The following is a 22,147-nucleotide window of genomic DNA, read 5'->3' as shown; positions in this document are numbered from 1 at the left end:
CACTGAGAAGCCACGCCTTGGGACTGCATAACAAAAAGGGAAAATGTGGGCGGTGCTGGTTGCTGAAGGCAACCGTTTGCAAAGGACTCCAGTTTCAAGGGATCATGTTTTGTTTGCTTTTCCTGTGAACTATTTCCTGTTTGACTCATGCTCCGTTTTGCTTTTGAACATGTTCCGTTGCTTTTGCTTTTGGGACAATTATCAGGTTTGTAACTCAAATAAAAGGGGTTGGTTTTCCAGCCTACTTGTTAAAAGAGGGGTTTGTCTTTGTGAAGTAACAAAGATGTATGTAGGCTGGGACAGAACACATATTTCTGACGGTTGCAGCATCCCGGGGGAGTCACATGATCCCCTTTTGCGACCTTCTGGCAAACAATGTCAATGGGGATGCCAGCTTCACTTTACAACCGTGTTACTCACTGAACAGTTGCAGTGTTACTCACTTCACAACAGTGGCAAGAAAGATCGTAAAATGAGGCAAAATTCACTGAACAGCTGTCTTCCTTAGCAATGGGAATTTGGGGCTCAGTTGTGGTCATAAGTCAAGGACTACCTGTGTTTGCGTTTGAGGAATCAGGCTGATTGATTAAGTAAATGGAACCTCGTTAATCGTGTCTTTTATTTTGTTCCCAGAGCAAGCCCGCTTACGTTTTGAGCAGGAACAAGCTGTGAAGGCTGAAAAGGAACGTATTGAAAGAGAGAAGACAGAACGCCTCGAAGCCAAAGTGAGCTCCCTCAGGCCTTGCTGTGGATATTATGTAGGGGTAGGCAACCTCAGCACTTTTATGACTCGTGGACCTCAACTCCCAGAATTCCTGAGTCAGCTATGCTGAGGTTGCCTACCCCTGAAGGGAAAACCTGGGCATCTTATGTCCCCTGAGCTACATCCGGCCTTTTGGCTGTCCTTGTCTGGTCCACATGGATTGCTTTTTTCTTGAAGTTGACTGTTTCATGTATGTGTATGTGTGCATGCCTGTGCATCTTCGCAGGCCTATGGGTTCGTCCTCCCACAACACATGGCTTCTTCGGGAAATTTGATTTGATTTGATTACATTTATATGCCGCCCTTCTCCCTGAGGACTCAGGGCGGCTCACAACCATAAAAATTAAAAAACACAAAGTAAATTTTTTTAAAAAGAATTAAACAATAGATGCAATTTTTATTTTTTATTTATTTTTTATTTTCTCTCAGGGTTTCATTTAATCTTTTTTAATTTGTTTTAACTTTTGTATTGATTTTCTTTTAAATATCCTGTAAACCGCCCTGAGTCCTTCGGGAAAGGGCGGTATATAAATATAAATAAATAAATAAATAAATAAATAAATAAATAAATAAATACAAGACAATTTAACCCAGTAAAAAGCCTAATTAAAAAACCGTAGTCAGTCCAGGCCCGCTTGTTGGAACAACCAAGTCTTCAGGTCACGGCGGAAGGACCGAAGGTCAGGGGCCGTCCGCAGCTCGGAGGCAGTTCATTCCAGAGGGTCGGCGCGCCCACAGACAAAGCTCTCCCCCCTGGGGGTCGCCAGCTGACATTGCCTGGCCGACGGCACCCTGAGGAGGCCGACTCTGTGGGAGCGAACTGGGCGATGGGAGGTTGACAATGGCAGCAGGTGGTCTCGCAAGTACCCCGGGCCTAAGCCATGTAGGGCTTTAAAGGTTATTACCAGCACCTTGAATTACTCCCCCCCCATTTTTAGGGCAATCACTGGTGTACCACCTCATGGCGTAACTGCAGGAGGCTTAGGGTCAATAAAACAAAGTACATTCCAAAGTCCTAGTCAAAATTCAGTTAAAAAGGCGAAGAACCAAATAGAATGGACATCATATTATTAGAAAAACTCCAGAGAACATCTAACGTCTTTTTCTAGGAGCCCTGGTGGCGTACTGGTTAGAATGCAGAATTGCAGGCTAACTCTGCCCCATTGTCAGGAGTTAGATCCTGACCAGCTCAAAGTTGACTCAGCCTTCCATCCTTCTGAGGTCGGTAAAAATGAGAGCCCAGATTGTTGCGGGCAATTGGCTGACTCTGTAAACCGCTCGGAGAGGGCTATAAAACGCTATGAAGCGTTTTATGAAGTGTATTAAAACACTACGAAGCTATTGCTGTTGCTTTTTTCGAATATCCTTCATTTGTGAATTCATGGTAGAGATTGCCATTGAAAGATGGTGTGGACATTATCATTATTCCAACCCGACTCCCCCTCCCCCCTTTTTTATTTTTTACAAGATTGGGTTTTGGATTGTAACACTGACTTTGCCATCTTGATCCTCCCTGCAGATACGGTTGGGGAGTTATGCAACACCCAAATGAAGAGAAGTGCAGTTTGTTAGGGCAACTGTGAGATCAAAGTATGGTTTCCCAGGTGGCCACCCATTTTATTCAAAGTGGAGTTTATTGAATAGCTTAGTACGGGGGTCTTCAAACTCGGCCCTTTTATGACTTATGGACTTCAACTACCAGAATTCTTCAGCCAGGCATGCTGGCTGAGGAATTCTGGGATTTGAAGTCCATGAGTCATAAAAGGGCCGGGTTTGAAGACCCTGGCTTAGGAAGTCATTTCAAAATGGAAGTGCTATCAAGAATCAAGTTGTGCTAGAAACAGATTAGTTTGGTGACAGAAAGGACCACCTGAGTCTTACTAATCACATCTGGATCTGAATCACAAAGAGTTAATAGCTAACAACCCAGCATCTTGAACTGAACCCCAAAGTCCATTGTTAGCCAGTTCCCCTTCCATGGCTAAGAGAATAACAGAATTGGAAGGATCCCTGGAGGTCTTCTAGTCCAACCCCCAGCTCACGCAGGAAATCCTATATTATTTCAGACAAATGGCTGTCCAGTCTCTTCTTAAAAGCCTCCAGTGATGGAACATCCACAACTTCTAGAGACAAATTGTTCCACTTATTAATTGTTCTCACTGTCAGGAAGTTTCTCCTTAGTTCTAGGTTGCTTCTCTCCTTGATTAGTTTCCATCCATTCCTTCTTGTCCTGCCTTCAGGCGCTTTGGAGAATAAGTTGACTCCCTCTTCTTTGTGGCAGCTCCTTAGAAATTGGAACACTGCTAATATGTCACCCCTAGTCCTTATTTTCATTAAACTCAACACACCCAATTCCTACAACTGTTATTCATATGTTTTAGCTTCCAGGTACCTAATCATCTTTGTTGCTATTCTCTGCACTCTTTTCAGAGTCTTAACATCTTTTTTATAATTTAGTGACCAAAATTGCATGCAGTATTCCACGTGTGGCCCTACCAAGGCATTATAAAGTAGTATTAACACTTTACATCAGACATGTCAAACTCGCGACGTCATGTGACGTATCAGGACGTATCAGACGTATCAAGACTATTTTTCCATTGCTGGCAATGGGGTGGGTGTGGCTTATGGATGACACATCCGGCCCGCGGACCTGCAGTTTGACACCCCTGCTTTACATGATCTTCTGTCCCTCTGTTAATGCAGCCTAGCACTGCGTTGGCTTTTTTGGCAACCGCAGCACACTGCTGGCTCATATTGAAGTGATTGTCCGCTAGGACTGCAAGGTCCCTCGCGCAGTTACTACCACCTGTGCATACTACTATACCTGTGCATTTATCTTGGATAAAGCAAGATGGGTTCATAAATACTCACCAGGCTGTATCTTTTATCAGTTGCAGCTTCTGAGGGATCTTCAAGGACAAGCGGTGAGTCCAGTGGCTTAAAATAAATAAAAGAGCTCTTTCTTGTGTCCCATTCAGGATCAAGAACGCCGGGGTGAGGAGTTAGCTGAACTTTATGAGTTAGAAGAGAGTTTTTTCCTTGCAAGCCAATGGAAGTTGAAAAGTAGAGCCCTTGCTAAGGTACATGTGCCCTGGGATATTTGGGTCTGGCTTCCTATGAGGGAAAATTGGGATTCACCATGTAATTTTTAAAGGCTACAAGTCTTTTATGAAGAAATCTACATTGCTGTAAGATTTTCACTATACAGATAGTCCTCGATTTGCTATTACAATTAGCCTAGAATAGGGGTGGGGAACCTTGGCTCTTTTATGACTTGTGGACTTCAACTCCCAGAATTCCTGAGCCAGCGTGCCTGGCTGAGGAATTCTGGGAGATGAAGTCCACAAGTCATAAAAGCGCCAAGGTTCCCCACCCATGGCCTAGAACAGGGGTCTTCAAACTTGGCCCTTTTATGACTTGTAGACTTCAACTCCCAGAATTCCTCAGCCAGCATGCCTGGCTGAGGAATTCTGGGAGATGAAGTCCACAAGTCATAAAAGGGCCAAGTTTGAAGACCCCTGGCCTAGAATATTGGTTGTAAGTCACTGGAGTAAAATGGCTCACCTTATGACCTAACTCAGTTTTACAACCATTTTCCGATGGTCATAAGTGAGCTACCATGGTCATTCAGCGACTCATGTGGTCATTAAGTGAAAAGCATCTTTGACTATGTGTGAAAGAGTTACTACACACTGTTGTGTGTGGTGGTGACAGTATTAACTCTGAGGACAGGCCCCAAAATGTATGTTGTTATTTGTTAAGTGAGTTTTGCCCTATTTTACGAGCTTCCTTACGACAGTTGTTAAGTGAATCACTGCATTTGTTAAGTTAGTAACCCAGTTGTTAAGTGAATCCGGCTTCCCCATTGACTTTGCTTGTGAGAAGGTCGCAAAAGGGGATCACATGACCCCGGGACAGTGCATTGGTCATAAGTATGAACCGGTTGCTGAGCTTCTGAATTTTGATCACGTGACCATGGGGATGCTTCAATGGTTTTAAGTGTGAAAAATGGTCATAAATCACTTTTTTTCAGTGCCGTTGTAACTTTGGTCACTAATTGAACCGTTGTAGATGGAGGACTCCCTGTAGCTTTTAAGCGCGGACTATCTGTAAACAAGTGAGCAGTCCTGCGAATCTGTTTGCCTGCCTCTGTTTCAAATCCCTCCAGATCTTCTCTGCTTTCCACCTTCACAAATTCATGTCTTGCTGTTTCTCCAGTGGGAACATTACACCCGTTGCGACGGCAGCCCAGACCCAACAGTACCCCAGGAAATCAATACTTTTATGACTTTGTGGCTGGAAGAGACCCAGAATGATATTACAACGGTGGTCAAGAAAGGCAGCAAGGTGCTGGAAGTAAGTCCCTCCCATGATACCCCATAACGGTCATTCCTCCAGCCAGAGATAGGAAATGTGCCTTCTCACGGTGAGCAGGATTGTTATTTTATTTTATTTTATTTTATTTTATTTTATTTTATTTTATTTTATTTTATTTTATTTTATTTTATTTTATTTTATTTTATTGTTTTATTTTATTTTATTTTATTTTATTTTATTTTATTTTATTATTTTATTTTATTTTATTTTATTTTATTTTTATTTTATTTTATTTTATTTTTATATTTTTATTTTATTTTATTATTTTATTTCATTTTATTATTTTATTTCATTTTATTATTTTATTTCATTATTTTATTTTATTATTTTATTTTTATTTTATTTATTTATTTATTTATTTTATTTTATTTTTTTATTTTATGTTATTTTTATTTATTTTATTTTATTTATTTATTTTATTTTATTTTCATCATTGGCATCCTTCAGTCTCAAGAGACTATGGTATCATGCTGGGAAAGGGGTCCTAAAGCAGCATCTGGTGTGGCTGTAAAGGCCAATTCGAGAGTGGTAGCCCCTTCCACACTGAGGGCAGGTACAATCTGTCCCCTGTCCATTTTATTTTATTTTTTATTATTATTAATTATTTCATTTCATTTCATTTATTTTTTATTTTATTTTATTATTTTATTTTACTATTATTTTATTATTTTGTTATTTTATTTTATTTCATTTCATTTTATTATTTCATTTTATTTTGTATCATTTTATTTTATTTTTATTTCATTTTATTTCATTTTTTATTTCATTTTATTTTTTATTATTTTTTATTTTATTATTATTTTTTATTTTATTTTTCAGCTTAGATGCTGTCCAACTCGCTCTCTGACTCTGGGTGTGGTTTATAGAGAAAAAGATAAAAACCCTGTAAAAATACAATACATAACGGTAGTCCTTGACTTATGGCCTCAATTGAGCCCAAAATTTGTTGTAAAACAAGACAGTTGTTAAGTGAGATTTGCCCCATTTTTTTTACCTTTCTTGCCACAGTTGTTAAGTGAATCAGTGTGGAGGTAAAGTTAGTAACACGGTTGTTAAGTGAATCTGGCTTCCCCCCATTGACTTTGCTTGTCAGAAGGCCACAAAACATGCTCAAATAACCCTGGGACACTGCAACCGTCGTAAATACATGCCAGTGGCCAAGTGTCTTGAGTTTTGATCATGTGACCAGGGGGATGCTACAAGGGTTGTGAGGAAGACAGTCATAAGTTGCTTTTCTCAGTGCCGTTGCAACTTTGAACCGTCGCTAAACAAATTGTAAGCTGAGGACTGCCTGTGCAAGAGTAAGTGGAAGATAAGTGCAGGGCAGACAGGGAGATCATACACAATACACAATGGCTGTGTGTTGTGAATGCCGGTATCTATTAACGGAGTGGGATGTCTTCCAGCTTATTGCCAAGTTAGAGATGTATGTGTTGGAGACCCTGTTTGAAGAGCTTCCTTCCAAAGATGTAGCTCAGTACCAGGAGACAATTGTGCAATTGCAGAATGTGCTTCGCCACAAATACAACCAAGCAACAGAACATCTGCTGAAGGTGAGTCCGCACCCCTGCTGTGGTTTTTCTCTGATCCTCAGATTACATGGATTGATGTGCATCCCATTCTGCCCAGGTTAGCTGCTGTTCTCCTTCCTCAGTTTAATTTTAATTGCAACAACAACAGACCTGGAAGGGACCTTGGAGGTCTTCTAATCTAGCCCGCTGCTCGTGCAGAAGACCCAATACCATATCAGACAAAGGGTGGTCCCATCTCTTCTTAGAAACCTCCAGTTTTGGAGCACCCAGGACTTCTGGAGGCAAGTCGTTCCGGTGGTTAATTGTTTTCACTGTCAGGAAATGTCTCCTTATTTCTAATTTGGTTCTCTCGAATTGTCTACAAGCCTTTTCTAATTGACTGCCCATAGGTTTTTGTAAGAAAAAAAAAATCTGGTTTCATCTGCATATTAATTTTTAAAAGTCTCTGCATCCCCGTATGTATTTGTGTCCAGTGTCTTTTCACTTTTTCACAAGTCCACCATGCATCATCAAATGCCCTTTCAGGTTTGTTATCTTTCCAACCGTAATTAGAGATAGACTTTATCCATCTCAGACAATTTCTTGGGCAGATTGGTGCAACTTTTTGATTTTTTTTTTGTTTCCAACGCTCTTTACACAGCAAGCCAGTAGTTATGGAGAATCCGAAAGTGGAAATATGGAATTTGTCATGAAAGAGAAGGACATGACGCTATGCCTTTGGGCCAATCTCAAGAAGAATGCAAGGTAGAAATACAGTTCTCTGCTAACCCATCAAAGACACAGTAACAAGGCTTCATGTTATAATCCCATTGAGATGAGCCACAACTGGGAAATAACTCAAGGATGTGACAGTGATGCAGTCTGTTCTGACATGCAGGTAGACCTCACTTACCTGCAACTTGTTGCTAAGTGTCGTGCTCACTAAGCGAAAATCACGTGTGTCCAGTTCCTGGTGTCTAATGCACATACAAACACATAGTTGCTATGGCAATTAGCAGTTTACTCAAGATCAGGGAGATGACAGCAGACAAGGAAAGCAAGCCAAACCAAACCAAAGCAGAGTCTCTTAAAAGAGCTTGCCTGCACGTTTGCTTTTAAAAGGAGCACGTAGAGAAATAGTCAAAATCCAGTCCAAGGTTCTGAAAGCCAAATCAGGGTTGTCAGCCAATCCAGAGGTCACAATTCCACAAGCAGGGTCCAAAAAACATCACACAAGAGCCGGAGTTCAGATGATGGTTGATTCCAATGAAGATCATGAGTCAAGACTGTCTCTTAAATCAGGCTGCAGCCAGCCATCTTTAATCAAGAGATTTAGTCCCTTGCTTGGCAAGGAGCCTCATACAACATCTCTGTTTTGCCTTGTACTCACCAGGTGTGAGTGCTGGCTGGCCTTATGGCACCATCATCTGACTGCTCCAGCTGTGGCACCTGTGTTTGATCAGTCTCAGGTGGCTCTTATCTTTGTGTCTCCTGAGGTTGCCATTTCACAGGTTCTGCTGGAGCCGCTTCTTCACCTTCAGAATCAGTGCCGAAATCCCTGGCCTCAACAATATGACTGTGAACTTTTTTCCCCATCTGGTCATTATCTGAGTCACAATGGTTGTTAACCGAAATATCACCAATCATTGTGATTGGCAATTTTGCTGCTGCTTGCTCGTCCATTCATTGTGCTTGTTGCAATGTTGCAGTTACGACCTTCGCCGCATCCCTGCGGTCACGAGATCAGAATTCAGATGCTCGGCAACTGATTCACATTTATGACCGTGGCTGTGTCCCGGGGTGGTGGGGGTGGTGTCACGTGATCCCCTTTTGCGACTTTCTCATGAGCGAAGCCAAGAGGGAAGCCATATTCACTTAACACAGCCGGTTGGACTAACTTAATCAAACTGCAGTGATTCACTTAAGAGCCGGGGCAAGAAAATGGGGCAAAATTCACTCAACATGTATTGCCCTGTTCACCGCCCTGAGTCCTTCGGGAGAAGGGCGGTATACAAATAAAATTAATATTATTATTATTATTATTATATATATAATAATAATAATAATAATAATAATAATAATAATAATAATAATAACAAATGTCTAACTAACACCAGAAATTTTGGGCTTAATCGTGGATGTAAAGTGAGGACTCCCGTAGCCGTATAACCTTGGTTGCAATTTCTCTCTGTCAGATTCCGGAGCCAATTATTTTACGATGAGAACAAGCAGCCCTGCAATGCATTTGAACTTCCCAAGCCACTGACCACCTGCGACGTGGCTGTACGCATCTTGCACACCCACTATGACCATTTGTCGCCTTTTCAAACGTTCCCCAGAGAACCCCCAAAGCTGGACCTCCCGTCCGCAGAGGAAGTCCCTCAGCCCATCGAGGACAAAGTAGTTCCAAGTGAAAACATGTCTGAGATCAAAACAGAAACCTCAACCAGAACGATGGTAAGACAGAGCAGAAGATTGCAGGAGAAGGGACATTACGAGGACTTGCAGTCTCCGTCAGTTGTCACGCTTTGTAAGCTGGTCAAGCAAAAGAGAAATTTAGCAATAGTAAATAACAGACATCTATCACGTCTAAGCAGTCTACAGCAGGGCTTTTCAACCAGTCGTACGGGTACCACCTGTGGTACATTGGCACCTGGCAGGTGGTATGCAACCATTCTAGAAAAGTGGTAGCGGGGGTGGGGAATGAGCTGAACCGGTGGCAGCACTGCACAAGCCTGAGCGAGAGACGGCTGGAGCTCAGCAAAAGGGCCAGGATCAGTGCTTCTTCGGGGCTGTCAAGGCTCAGTCGAAGTGCCAGGATCAGTGCCAGGCTCCAGCTGGAGCTCGGCACCAATCCTGGCACTTCTGCTGAGCCCAGAAGAAGTGCCGATCAGCTGGAATGTTGCAGAATCTCCAGGGTCTTGTGATTTGTATTCAGATGCTTGGCAACTGATTCATATTTATGACGGTCACAGTGTCCCGGGGTTATGTGATGTGACCAAAACCTGCTGCAACCACTCAGCAGACAGGGGGAATAAAAAACAAACACCCACCCCACCCCACCCCAGCTGCCAATCCTCAACAGAAATGCTCACAACAATGAACACCTTGACACCTTGCTAGGTGACTGGTGGTACTCGGCTGTTGCCATATCCTAAAAGTGGCACAATGGGTGAAAAGGTTGAAAAGCCCTGGTCTACAGAGTCCATCTATTGTCCCTACACAAACTGGATCTTATTTTTACCGACCTCGGAAAGCTGAGTCAATCTTGAGCCAGTGAGATTTGAACTGCCGAACTGCTGGATAAGCGAGTAGAAGAGCTGGGTTCTGTTTGCTTACAAGCAAACAGATGATTGGTTTGAACAGTAGGGTTGAACTCAGGGTCTTCCACTGATTTTGCCAGTTTTAAGCAATTTTAATATTTTGTTAATTAGAGGAGAGTACACACCCGCGGTGGCTCAGTGGGTTAGGACGCTGAGCTTGTCGATCAGAAGGTCGGCAGTTTGGCAGGTCGAATCCCGAGTGCCGCGTAACAGAGTGAGCACCTGTTACTCGTCCCAGCTTCTGCCAACCTAGCAGTTCGAAAGCACGTAAAAATGCAAGTAGAAAAATAGGGACCCCTACGGTAGGAAGGTAACAGCGTTCTGTGCGCCTTTGGCGTCTAGTCATGCCGTCCACATGACCACAGAGACGTCCTTGGACAAGCGCTGGCTCTTCGGCTTTGAAACGGAGATGAGCACCAGCCCCTAGAGTTGGAAAGGACTAGCATTTTACACAGCCTCCAAAAGTGATTTATAAATATCGTTCAACTGGCTAACATTGTCACAGGCTGATGTCTTCTCCTGCTTGTAGACCTTCAGTGATGTCTTCAGCTTTTCAGAAAGAAGAAGAAGCAGCTCTGGCAGTAGAGAAGATCCTTACAATAAAAGCTCCTTTGTCCTTCGGTCCACCTCCAGAGGTAATGCGGTCTCTGAATAATGACATCTCTTTACAATTAACATACAGTATATCACTATATATATAGTGATTGATGGATCGATTAGTCCTTGGGCCATATCAAAGGGCAAAGTTCCAGAAACAAATTATAACTAAAATTTGATGAAAGCAACTTAAAATGGAATTGGATAAAATACCATTTAAAATGGAATTCGAATGAAATAAAATGAAATTGGTATAAATTGCAGTCTGAAATGAAATTGGAATAGAATGTAATCATTTAAAATATAGATAAAATATGATAAAATTATATTTGGCATCACCCCTGCAATCTACCCCAATCAGTCCCGCATATGCAGGACTCAACTGAACCATTTTGCTTAAGTATTGTACAGTGTTAAATGTTGTTTTCAGATTGTGGCTGCACATAAGGTGTTTTGATATGGGGATCCCAATGGGTCATTCGTTTGGTATGTAGACCAAGATACCTGTCTCTCACCCTCTTAAACAGGCAATAATCAAATAGGATGTGAGCAAGGTCTTCTACCTCTGCCTCTTTGCAAATGCAGAGATGTTCATTGTAGGTCAGTGATGGTGAACCTTTTAGAGACCAAGTGCAAATGGAGATGGCAAATGGTCGGTTTTGGCGTGGCGCGGCTGTTTGCTGCCTCGCGTATTGCGCCCAATGCAGCTCCGACCCAACCCTCGCAGACTGCCGTTCTCCCGCTGCCCCGACCCAACCTTTGCAGAGCATCCTTCTCCCGCTGCCCTGACCCAACCCTCGCAGAGCGCTGTTCTCCCGCTGCCCCGACCCAACCCTTGCAGAGTGTCCTTCTCCCACTGCCCCAACCCAACCCTTGCAGAGCGCCATTCTCCCAGCGCTCCGACCAAACCCTCGCAGAGCACTGTTCTCCCGCCACCCTGACCCAACCATTGTAGAGCACCCTTCTCCCACCGCTCCGACCGATCGGGGTGATGCAACCCTCGCAGAGCACGCTTCTCCAACCGCTCCGACCCAACCCTCGCAGAGCGCCGTTCTCCCGCCACCCCAACCCAACCATTGTAGAGCACCCTCCTCCCACCGCTCCGACCCAACCCTTGCAGAGCGCCCTGCTCCTGCCACTCCCCGCACCCCACGTGGTACCTTCTTTCCAGCTCCGTGTCACTTCCTCCGCCGCTGAAAATAAAGTTCTAAAAATAAAGTTCAATCAATTCCAACTTTGCGAGATCTTATTTTTCCCCACGAGAAGTTGAAATTGATTGAACCTTTTTTTTTTGCATGCGTCAGCACAGACCTAAAGCAAAAACGTTTTATAAAATCCAGCTGAAGGTCTAGGACTGGGGCGACGGTGCACGTGCCCACAGAGAGGGCTCTGCGGGCCACCTGTGGCACGCGTGCAATAGGTTCACCACCACGGTTGTAGGGTATAGAGATGCAAAAACAAATCACATGATGGCCTTGCTTAATGACAGTAATTCCAGTGATTCCGGTTATCTTTATTAAGCAAATCGTGGGGGGTTGTTAAGCAAGAATGCCAGTGACTAAATTAGCCACCCTACTTCCTGAAGAGAAACGCTGCCCTTCTGTCAGGTTTGAAGAATCAAGACCATGCTTTGTTCTAGTCAAGCTGATTTATTGCTCAAACATATACACAACAATATAGTCATCTAATGCTCAGCATTATATTGGTGCTAGATAAGAATTAGCGGAATTCAAGAGGGTCTGGACTTGGATCATCTGTGGGAACTTAAGGATTCTAGGCTGATTACTCTCTTAAACCCACCCACCAGGCTCTACTTGTCCTTCTCCTACACCTTCTTTCCAAAGCTGTGCCGAGCTCATGGGGAGTCCCGGTGGGCCTGCGGAACGCAAGCTGCGTTGTGGAGGGAAGAGCAAACCAGGATGGGCGGGGAGGAACAGGTGCATTTTGGGCTTGTATCCCACTCTTGTGCTGGACTGGCCACTGCTGTGCCAGTTCCTCTTTGTGTTGGAATCTGGAATTGAGGGGAAGGGTGAAAAGACTGGCTAGCCTTGAATCACTGAGCTGGAAGAAGCAGCTGAAAAGACACCCCCCCCCCTAAATCCTGGCAGTATTTTTCTAGTACTTCTGTAGTGAGTGCATTACTACCCTGACAAGCTCCTGCCGGCCTAGCAGTTTGAAAGCATGCAAGTGCAAGTAGATAAATAGGTACCACTTTGGGGGGAAGGGAATAGCACTCCGCGACGTCGTGCTGGCCACATGACCGCGGAAAGATCTTCAGACAGCGCTGGCTCAACGGCCCTTGAAATGGAGATGAGCACCTGACTTAGCGGAGTACGCTCTGCACGCTTTAACTTTACATTCTGTGTTGCCAGGCCTTGGCAAGCAGATCTGTAAAGGGAGGGGCTTGCTTTTCAGCTGAAAAATGACGGCAGTTTCGAACTACGGTACAGACCTCCCACCTGTGTATCCTTTTCCAGCTCACGTTTCAGCCCTGCGGCTCTTTGATATCAGTGAATTGGATATCCTCGAAGATTACACGGTGGATTTACACCAGTTCATGCCAGTGGGAGGCGTCTATCACTGTGATTTGCTGAAGCTCCCACCTCAAGCCAAGCAAGTCAAAGGATGGACCATGGTGGAAGTAATGGTCTTTCTTTCTTTCTTTCTTTCTTTCTTTCTTTCTTTCTTTCTTTCTTTCTTTCTTTCTTTCTTTCTTTCTTTTTCTTTCTTTCTCTTTCTTTTCTTTCTCTTTCCTTCCTTCCTTTCTTTCTTTCTTTTTCCTTCCTTCCTTCCTTCCTTTCTTCCTTCCTTCCTTTTCTTTCTTTTTTCTCTCTTTCTTTTCTTTCTTTCTCTTTCCTTTCTTTCTTTCTTTTTCCTTCCTTCCTTCCTTCCTCTTTTTTTTCCTTTCTTTCTTTCTTTCTTTCTTTCTTTTCTTTCTTTCCTTTCTTTCCTTCCTTCCTTCCTACCTTCCTTTTTCTCTTTCTTTCTCCCTCCCTCCTCCTCTCCTTCCTTCCTTCTTTTCTTTTTCTCTTTCTCCTTCCTCCCTCCACCTCTCCCTCCCTCCCTCCTTCCTTCCCACCTCCCTCTCTCCCTCCTCCCTTCTTCCTCTTCTTCTTTCTTTCCTTCCTTCCTTCCTCCCTCCCTCCCTCCCTCCCTGTATTCCTATGGTGTATTCTTTAGCAAGCAATATTTCTATTTCATTAAACCTCATGGAACATGCAAGCTCTGTCAAACTGGGATCCTTAAGGGTGCTGCTGGAAGCAGACCGGTGTGTTTGTGGAATCAGATTCCCTGGTCTCTCTACTCCAGCTGCAGAGTGTCTGCAGAGGCAGGTCAAAAAAGTAAGAAAGGTCCACCACAGAGCAATCAAAGCCCCGCCTCATTTTTACTTGTGTTTTCTATGAAAAGAGGATGGAGCTTCAATCCCAGAGTTGCCAGCACCATCTTGACTTTTTTTTTTACCACTTTGCATCAGCTTTCTTGGAAAACAAGTCTTGCAAGCAATTGCAATCCAGTCCTTTGGAAGCATGCCCACTTTTCTAACTATAAAGATAAAAAACAACAAGTAGGGGGAATTTATAAAATTTAGGGATAGATATGCATTTGGATAGGCATTTGCAAAAATAAATGGTGCATGGTAGGTTTTCCCCCATTTTTTTTACATAGCTTTGATTGGCAGCAGTATAAAAACTGTAGGTATGATTCAACTAGCAGGCAAGTAAAGTGGTTTGTCAGCATAAAGAAGGCAGCCAGATAGATAAAAAATGTCTTCCGCTAACTAGGATTAAATTCTTTAAAGAAGAACATTTGCGATAGTGAATGTCAACGGGTCAGAAGCATGTTAGAAACAATGGTTGTGCACGGTTGGAATAATCTTTTCATTGTGGTTAAAAGAAAATACAGGAACATCATTACTTGATGTGTAACTGAGCTGGGCAGAGATCTACCTTGGAACATAGAATAATAAGAGTTGGAAGGGACCGTGGAGGTCTTCTCATCCAACTCCCTGCCCATGGTAGGAGACCCTATAGCAGAGGTCCCCAACCTTTTGGGCAGCAGGGACCGGTTCTGTGGAGAAAGGTTTTTCCATGGACTGGAGAGTGCGTGGTTTTGTGTGCTGCCTGCATCCCATGGATGGGGCTTTGCTTGTTTGTGTGGACCGGTTGCTGGCATGCTGCGCCCTGGTACTGGTCCACGGACCAGGGGTTGGGGACCCCTGCCCTATAGCATTCTGGACAGATGGCCATCTAGCCTCTTCTCAAAAACATCCAATGATGGAGCACCCACAACTACTGGAGATAAGCCGTTCCACTAATTGTTCATATTGTCAAAAAAAATTCTCCTTAATTCTAGGTTAGATCTCTCATTAGTGATCCGTGGTTGTCTCCTTCTTCTTCGTGACAGCTCCTCAAATATTGGAAGACTGCTATCATATCATCCCTCATTCTTCTCTTCATTAGGCTAGACCAGGCGTAAGCAACCTTGACTCTTTTATGATTCGTGGACTTCAACTCCCAGAATTCCTGAGCCAGCATGGCCAGTATGGAAACCTCTCCCTTTCCCCTCAGCATGGCTGGCTCAGGAATTCTGGGAGTTGAAGTCCACCAGTCATAAAGCGGCCTAGGCCAGGAGTAGGCAACCTTGGCTCTTTTATGACTCGTGGACTTCAACTCCCAGAATTCCTGAGCCAGCATGGCCAGCATGGAAACCTCTCCCTTTCCCCTCAGCATGGCTGGCTCAGGGATTCTGGGAGTTGAAGTCCATGAGTCATAAAAGAGCCAAGGTTGCCTACCCCTGGACTAGACATACCTGTTTCCCTCAATCATTCATCATATGGTTTCAACTCAAGGAGAGATGTGACTTGAGTTATTTCTGTAAAACAGCTAAATTTTCTTCATTCCTTGCTTGAAGATCTTGGATACAGGATTAGAGACTTACCCCTACACTGCGACATGTGAGGAATCTGAAGACAACTCAGCCGTGACGGTGGGGATCACAATCCATCTTACTGATTCCGTGATTTATTTTGAAGAGCCGCTGATAGCAAGGTGGGATAATCAAGGTATGATACACTTCTAACAACGGCTGCAAGAATGAGCTAGATTTTAGTTTCCACTTTCCTGTGCTAGTGATGGATATCTGGAGAAGACAACTGGTAGAAATATTTTACAGGCAGTCCTCGACGTATAGCAGTCCATTTAGTGACTGTTCGGAGTTACAACGGCACTGAAAAAGTGACTTATGACCGTTTTTCACACTTAACGACCGTTGCAGCATCCCCATGGTTACATGATCAAAATTCAGATGCTTGGGAACTGACTTACATTTATAACGGTTGTTGTGTCCTGGGGTCATTTGTGACCTTCTGACAAGCAGAGTTTATGAGGAAGCCAGATTCACTTAACAATTGTGTTACTGACTTAACAACTGCAGTGATTCACTTAACAACTGTGGCAAGAAAGGCCGTAAAAATGGGGCAAAACTCACTTAACAAATTTCTCAGTTAGCAACAGAAATTTTGGGCTGAGTTGTAAGTCGAATCTGTAATTGTCCTTTAGTTCTTTTGGGTGGCTTTATTCTGAGCGTGACTCCTGAAGCAGTTCCGAGATCAAAAACCAGCTGGCAAAAAGAAATTTGTAAGAAATAAAGCTATCAGGATATGGCAGCATAAAACAATCTCTGTTTCAGAATTCCTTTGAGAGCAGCAAACCTGCTTGAGTTCTCCCCAAAGTTCATACTGGATTTGAAGAACCACAGAAGAGCAAATTCTGAGTTACCCAAACTTTACTCTTCTAACTTTACATTTGTTCATTGTTGTAACTTTTTTTAACATTTCATCCTGAGACGTTGAATTCATTTCATCCGGAGGGATGTAAAACATCCTCCGTTCGTCTCCAGAATATTAAGTCTCCACCTTTTTTTAAAAAAAAAATAAAATAAAATAAAAAATCCTCTTCTGTTCTTTTTTAAGCATTCCTTTTTATGGAGATTATTTAATAGCTCTATTTTGGGACCCTTGTCCAGGCCTTTCTGTGAGATCAACCCACGGTATTTGCATGTCGTAAAAATTGTTTTCGTAAATTGACGGGGTTACGATTAAGTATGAAGTCCGTCGGAATAGGGCAGTTGTAACAGAGTTAAAGGGACGCGGTGGCTCAGTGGGTTAGGACGCTGAGCTTGTCGATCAGAAGGTCGGCAGTTTGGCGGGTCGAATCCCGAGTGCCGCATAGCAGAGTGAGCGCCTGTTACTCGTCCCAGCTTCTGCCAACCTAGCAGTTCTAAAGCACGTAAAAATGCAAGTAGAAAAATAGGGACCGCTACGGTGGGAAGGTAACAGCGTTCCGTGCGCCTTTGGCGTCTAGTCATGCCGGCCACATGACCACGGAGATGTCCTTGGACAAGCGCTGGCTCTTCGGCTTTGAAACGGAGATGAGCACCGGCCCCTAGAGTCGGAAACGACTAGCACGCATGTGCGGGGGAACCTTTACCTTTACCTAACAGATTTAAAGAGCTGTGTGGAATGAATCCAGTCTTTTTTCATTTTCTTCCCTGTACAAGATAAATACTGGAGGACTGATGACATTGGAGAGGTGGTCTACAGCATGAATGAGAAGGAGATCTCCTTTAGAATGAACGGCTTCTTCACCGTCACGTTGCTTCAAGATGCTCACCTCAATATGCCATATCAAGCTTGGGAGCTCCAGCCTGTAGGCCCCGACAGAGCTATTTTTACCATCCTCACCACCTTTGCTGAGGTCCAGATCCACATCAAGGTACATGGGAGACAACCGGCAGAGCTGCGGTGTGGGTGCAGGTAGTCCTCGACTTACAACAGTTCATTTAGTGACCATTCAAAGTTACCACAGCACTGGAAAAACCCCCGACTGATGACCGTTTTCCAAACTCACGACCCTTGCAGCATCCCCGTCACAATCTGGAAGATTGGCAACTGATTCATATTTATGACGGTCACAGTGTCCCAGGATCACGTGATCACCTTTTGGGGGCCTTCTTGACAAGCAAAGTCCACGGGGAAGCCAGATTCCACTTAGCCACCGTGTTGCTAACTTAAGAACGGCAGTGATTCGCTTAACAACGGTGGCAAGGCAGGTCGTAAAATGGAGCAAAATTCACTTAACGTTGTCATTTTCGGGCTCAATTGCTGTTGTAAGTCGAGAAGTATTTGCTCACTGCTTAGGAAAGAATGAAACAGTTGTTTAGCGGCTCTTCTGTTTTTCTGAGGCAGGAAAATCAATGCATGATCTATTCTGTGGCTACCGTCGAAGATTCTGACCTGCTTATGGGGCTGAGAGAAAAATGGATGACGCCCATGGCCCTCTTGATGACCCTGAAGAGAGCCGGCATGAACATCTTCCCCGCTGAATACTCCTCAAAGTATGTCAGCGTGAACAAAAAAGTAAGCAGCCGGGAAATGGTTTTCTGTCATTTCCTCATTTCTTGTGTTCTGTTTGGGTAAGAATGTATGAATGCAGTCATTTGGGGTTGTCTACCATGGTTGTCTATCGCTCAAAGGGACGTGGTGGCTCAGTGGATTAGGACGCTGAGCTTGTCGATCAGAAGATCGGCAGTTTGGCGGGTCGAATCCCGAGTGCCGCTTAGCAGAGTGAGCGCCTGTTACTCGTCCCAGCTTCTGCCAACCTAGCAGTTCGAAAGCACGTAAAAAATGCAAGTAGAAAAATAGGGACCACTATGGTGGGAAGGTAACAGCGCTCTGTGCGCCTTTGGCGTCTAGTCATGCCGGCCACATGACCACGGAGACGTCCTGGGACAAGCGCTGGCTCTTCGGCTTTGAAACGGAGATGAGCACTGGCCCCTAGAGTTGGAAACGACTAGCATGCATGTGCGGGGGAACCTTTACCTTTACCTTTTACCATGGTTTAGTGCAGGAGTGTGCAACCTTGGCAACTTAAGACTTGTAGACTTCAACTCCCAGAATTCCTCAGCCAACCTGGAAGTCTCTAGCATGGAAGTGTCCAAGTCCACAAGTCTTAAAAGTCCTTCACCTATACCAGGAGTGTCCAACCTTGGCAAACTTAAGACTTGTGGACTCTGCACAATATAGAGAGATGATGATTAGACCATTTGCAGTTTTATCTGTCCATCTGTCTGTCTAGTTATCATCTATCTCTTTAATCTATCGCTACCATTATCTAGCTAGCTATCAGATGATTTTTAGATGATAGATACATCATCTTCAGCTCTATCCATCCATCCATCCAAATAGATAGACAGATGATATAGACCAGGGGTGTCAAACTGCCGGCCCTTAGCGAACTGCCGGCATCATAGCGAAACTGTGCTGACCTCATTGCTGGCAATGGCAAAAAAGTCATGATACGTCGCGACACGTCACATGACATTGTGAGTTTGACACCCCTGATATAGACAAATGATATAGAGTGATGATAGGTAGGTAGGTAGGTAGGTAGATAGATGACATTGATAATAGATCACAGATGATTAACATATGATGATAGAGAGGATAGAGGTAGATGATGGATAGATAGATAGATAGATAGAGATGGATGATATAGACAAATGATATAGATGAGATAGATAGATAGAGATAGATAATGGTGATATAGACAAATGATATAGATGATAGATAGATAGATAGATAGATAGATAGATAGATAGATAGATAGATAGATAGAGGGATGATACAGACAAATGATATAGATAGATAGATAGATAGATAGATAGATAGATAGATAGATAGATAGATAGATAGATAGAGGGATGATACAGACAAATGATATAGATAGATAGATAGATAGATAGATAGATAGATAGATAGATAGATAGATAGATAGATAGATAGATCAGCATCAAGAGAGAGAAATCAGGCTTGGGCCTTGTTCCTAAGCCAAGTTTCCTTCGCAATTGACTTTGGATATTTTTATCTACTTTTTTACAGACACTGTTGGCAGAAATCATGGTTTATCAGCAAATGTCTCTTGTTGCAACCTCTTTTGCCTTTGGCTGGAGCAAATGGAATCTGAAGAGTGGAGAGGATAATCTGGTCTTTAAGGTAGGTGTAAGTGGTGATACCACAAGCCCTGCCTAGTCTCCTTGTTAAGTAGAAGCAGAGCTGGCTCCAAGGCCCCACTCTGTCCCTGCAGTCTCCCTGGCATCGCTTCTTCGTGTCTTCTACACACAGACACACAGACACACAGACACACAGACACACACACACTCTCCCAAGCAAGGAAAATCAGAGGGAAGACTTGCAACCTCCATCTCTTCCTCCTCTTCTAAAAAATGGGCAGCAAGAGAGAAACCGCTAAGGCAGGGATGGACCACCAGGTCAGTCATTATTTAAATGTTTTTTGACTGTCCACCTCATCGAGATGACTTTGGGTGGCATACAGGAGGTCAAAACCAACCAAAATAGCGCCAATCATTCATATCGCTAAAGTTCCCCCCCCCCCAAAAAAAACCCAGCGATAAAGCCAGTCAAGCAACCAGGGATTTCTGCAAACCGTGGTTTAGATGACATGTAGAGTCCTTGGATCCTAAGTGCTCAAGTCCAAGAGGACGTGTTGGTGGCTGTGACAACGCAAACAAGGCCCTGCCTGTTTGTGTGTGTCCCACTGTCAATTTTGCCAGGAAACATTCAGCTTTGCCCATTATACTCTTCCATTTTAAAAACGGTTGGAACAAGCCCAACAGTTCCTTCAGAAGCGACTAAAAAGGATAGTATTTGTAGCTCAGGGTGGAAATGAGGGATCCTTGGTGTGCTCGGAGCTTGGCTGTTTTCTTGCAGACGTTTCATTACCCATCTAGGTAACATCATGAGCGTTAGAAGCAACAGCACCTAGACTTATAAAGGCTAGAGGGAAGCGCCCTGAAGAAGGGCTTCAGCACGGGTCCGAAAGCTTAGGAGACCAAAAAAAAACCCCTCTGGTCCTGGTGACCGATCCAGATTGGATCCTGCAACTTAGACTTCTGTACCGCTTCATAGTGCCTTTACAGTCCTCTCTGAGCAGTTTACGGCGTCAGCCTATTGCCCCCAACAATCTGGGTCTCATTTTCCTTCCTCCCTCCCTCCCTCCTTTTTTAACTCCTTTCTTTCTCCCTTCACTTTTTATCTCCTCCCTCCCTCCCTCCCATTTTTTATTTCCTTCCTCTCTCCCTCCCTCATTTTTATCTCCTTCCTCCCTTCCTCCCTCCCTCATTTTTTATCTCCTTCCTTCCTTCCTTCCTCCCTCTCTTCCAATAGCACTTAGACATACCTTCCCCCATTTATCTCCTCCCTCCCTCCCTTCCTCCCATTTATTTCCTTTCTTCCTCCCTCCCTCATTTCTATCTCCTTCCTCCCTCCCCCTTTTCTATCTCCTCCCTCGCTCCCTTCCATCCTCCTCCCTCATTTATCTCCTTCCTTCCTCCCTCCCATTTTTATTTCCTTCCTTCCTCCCTCCATTTTTTATCTCCTTCCTTCCTCCCTCCCTTTTCTATCTTCCTCCCCCCTCCCTCCTTCCCTCCCATCCTCCCTCATTTTTTCTCCTTGCTTCCTCCCTTCCCCCTCATTTATCTCCTTCCTCTCTCCCTCCCATTTATTTCCTTCCTCCCATTTTTTATTTCCCTCCCTTTATCTCCTTCCTTCCTCCCTCCCTCCATTTATCTCCTCCCTCCCTTCTTCCCTCCCTCCCTCATTTTTTATCTCCTTCCTTCCTTCCTTCCTCCCTCCCTCGCAATAGCACTTAGACATATGCGGCTTCACAGTGCTTTACGGCCCTCTCTAAGCGGTTTGCAGAGTCAGCTTAATTGCCCCCAAAAATCTGGGTCCTCATTTTACCCACCTCGGAAGGATGGAAGGATGAATCCACCTTGAGCCACTCCGGATCGAATTCCTGGTAGCGAGCGGTGAGCTAGCCTGCGATGCTGCATTCTGACCACTGCGCCACCAGGGAATCCTTCCCTGGTAAAAGAGAGGGCTAAGCTCTGATGACGTTTCCTAGCTGGGTAATGAAACGTCTGCAAGGAAACAACCAAGCTCGGAGAGCAGCCAGGACCCCTTTCGGAATCTGGTCAGTTGTCCACTCTTTCCCTTCCTCCCGCCCATCTGCAGGCCTGTGAACATCTGACCGAAGAAGAACAGATCCAAGAAGAAGCCTGGGCTCTTTACATGTTCAACGGCCAAAGAGCTCAGAAGCTGGCGATCGACGAAGACAGCGACGCTTTCTCCAAGAACATTGCGGAAGGCTCCGAGTTCCACTCCACTCTCTATCATCTCCTGAAAGATGCTGGGAGCAAAACAGCAATGGACCGGGTCAGACAGAGCAACTTCCTGTTCATCGATGCCGTCTACCAAATGCTCCTTGCCACCAGGGTGCTGACATACTCCTAAACACGCCAAAAAGCTGCTTAAGAAACTTTTATTGAGTTCAAAAGACACGCCAGTCGACCAGAGGTGGAAGAAATCACACTTCAGACATCTCTCACTTTTTTTAATAGAAAGAAAAATAAAATAAATATCCCTTAAGCTATTTATGGATAGACCACGTGCCCTGATTTTTTTAATATATATATATATATATATATATATATAT

The 22,147-nt window shown here is 44.1% G+C and overlaps 1 protein-coding gene across 1 annotated transcript; it reads left to right on the top strand.

Annotated features, from left to right (window-relative positions):
* Window positions 1–692: 692 nt before the first annotated feature.
* Window positions 693–22,145, top strand: DNAI7 (dynein axonemal intermediate chain 7). The gene is made up of 13 exons (XM_083366132.1): window positions 693–725; window positions 3,745–3,846; window positions 4,985–5,122; window positions 6,550–6,696; window positions 7,316–7,419; window positions 8,850–9,111; window positions 10,507–10,612; window positions 13,052–13,215; window positions 15,486–15,636; window positions 17,133–17,347; window positions 17,821–17,991; window positions 19,513–19,626; window positions 21,667–22,145. Exons 3-13 carry the CDS (start codon window positions 5,051–5,053, stop codon window positions 21,943–21,945), a joined length of 1,785 nt encoding a protein of 594 aa, XP_083222258.1. The 5' UTR covers window positions 693–725; window positions 3,745–3,846; window positions 4,985–5,050; the 3' UTR covers window positions 21,946–22,145.
* Window positions 22,146–22,147: the final 2 nt, after the last annotated feature.

Source organism: Vipera ursinii (genome assembly GCF_947247035.1).
Source record: "Vipera ursinii genome assembly, chromosome: 6".
In the NCBI taxonomy this organism is placed as follows: domain Eukaryota; kingdom Metazoa; phylum Chordata; class Lepidosauria; order Squamata; family Viperidae; genus Vipera; species Vipera ursinii.
The sequence above is the reverse complement of the archived record's forward strand: the minus strand, read 5'-3'. Positions and strand labels throughout refer to the sequence as shown.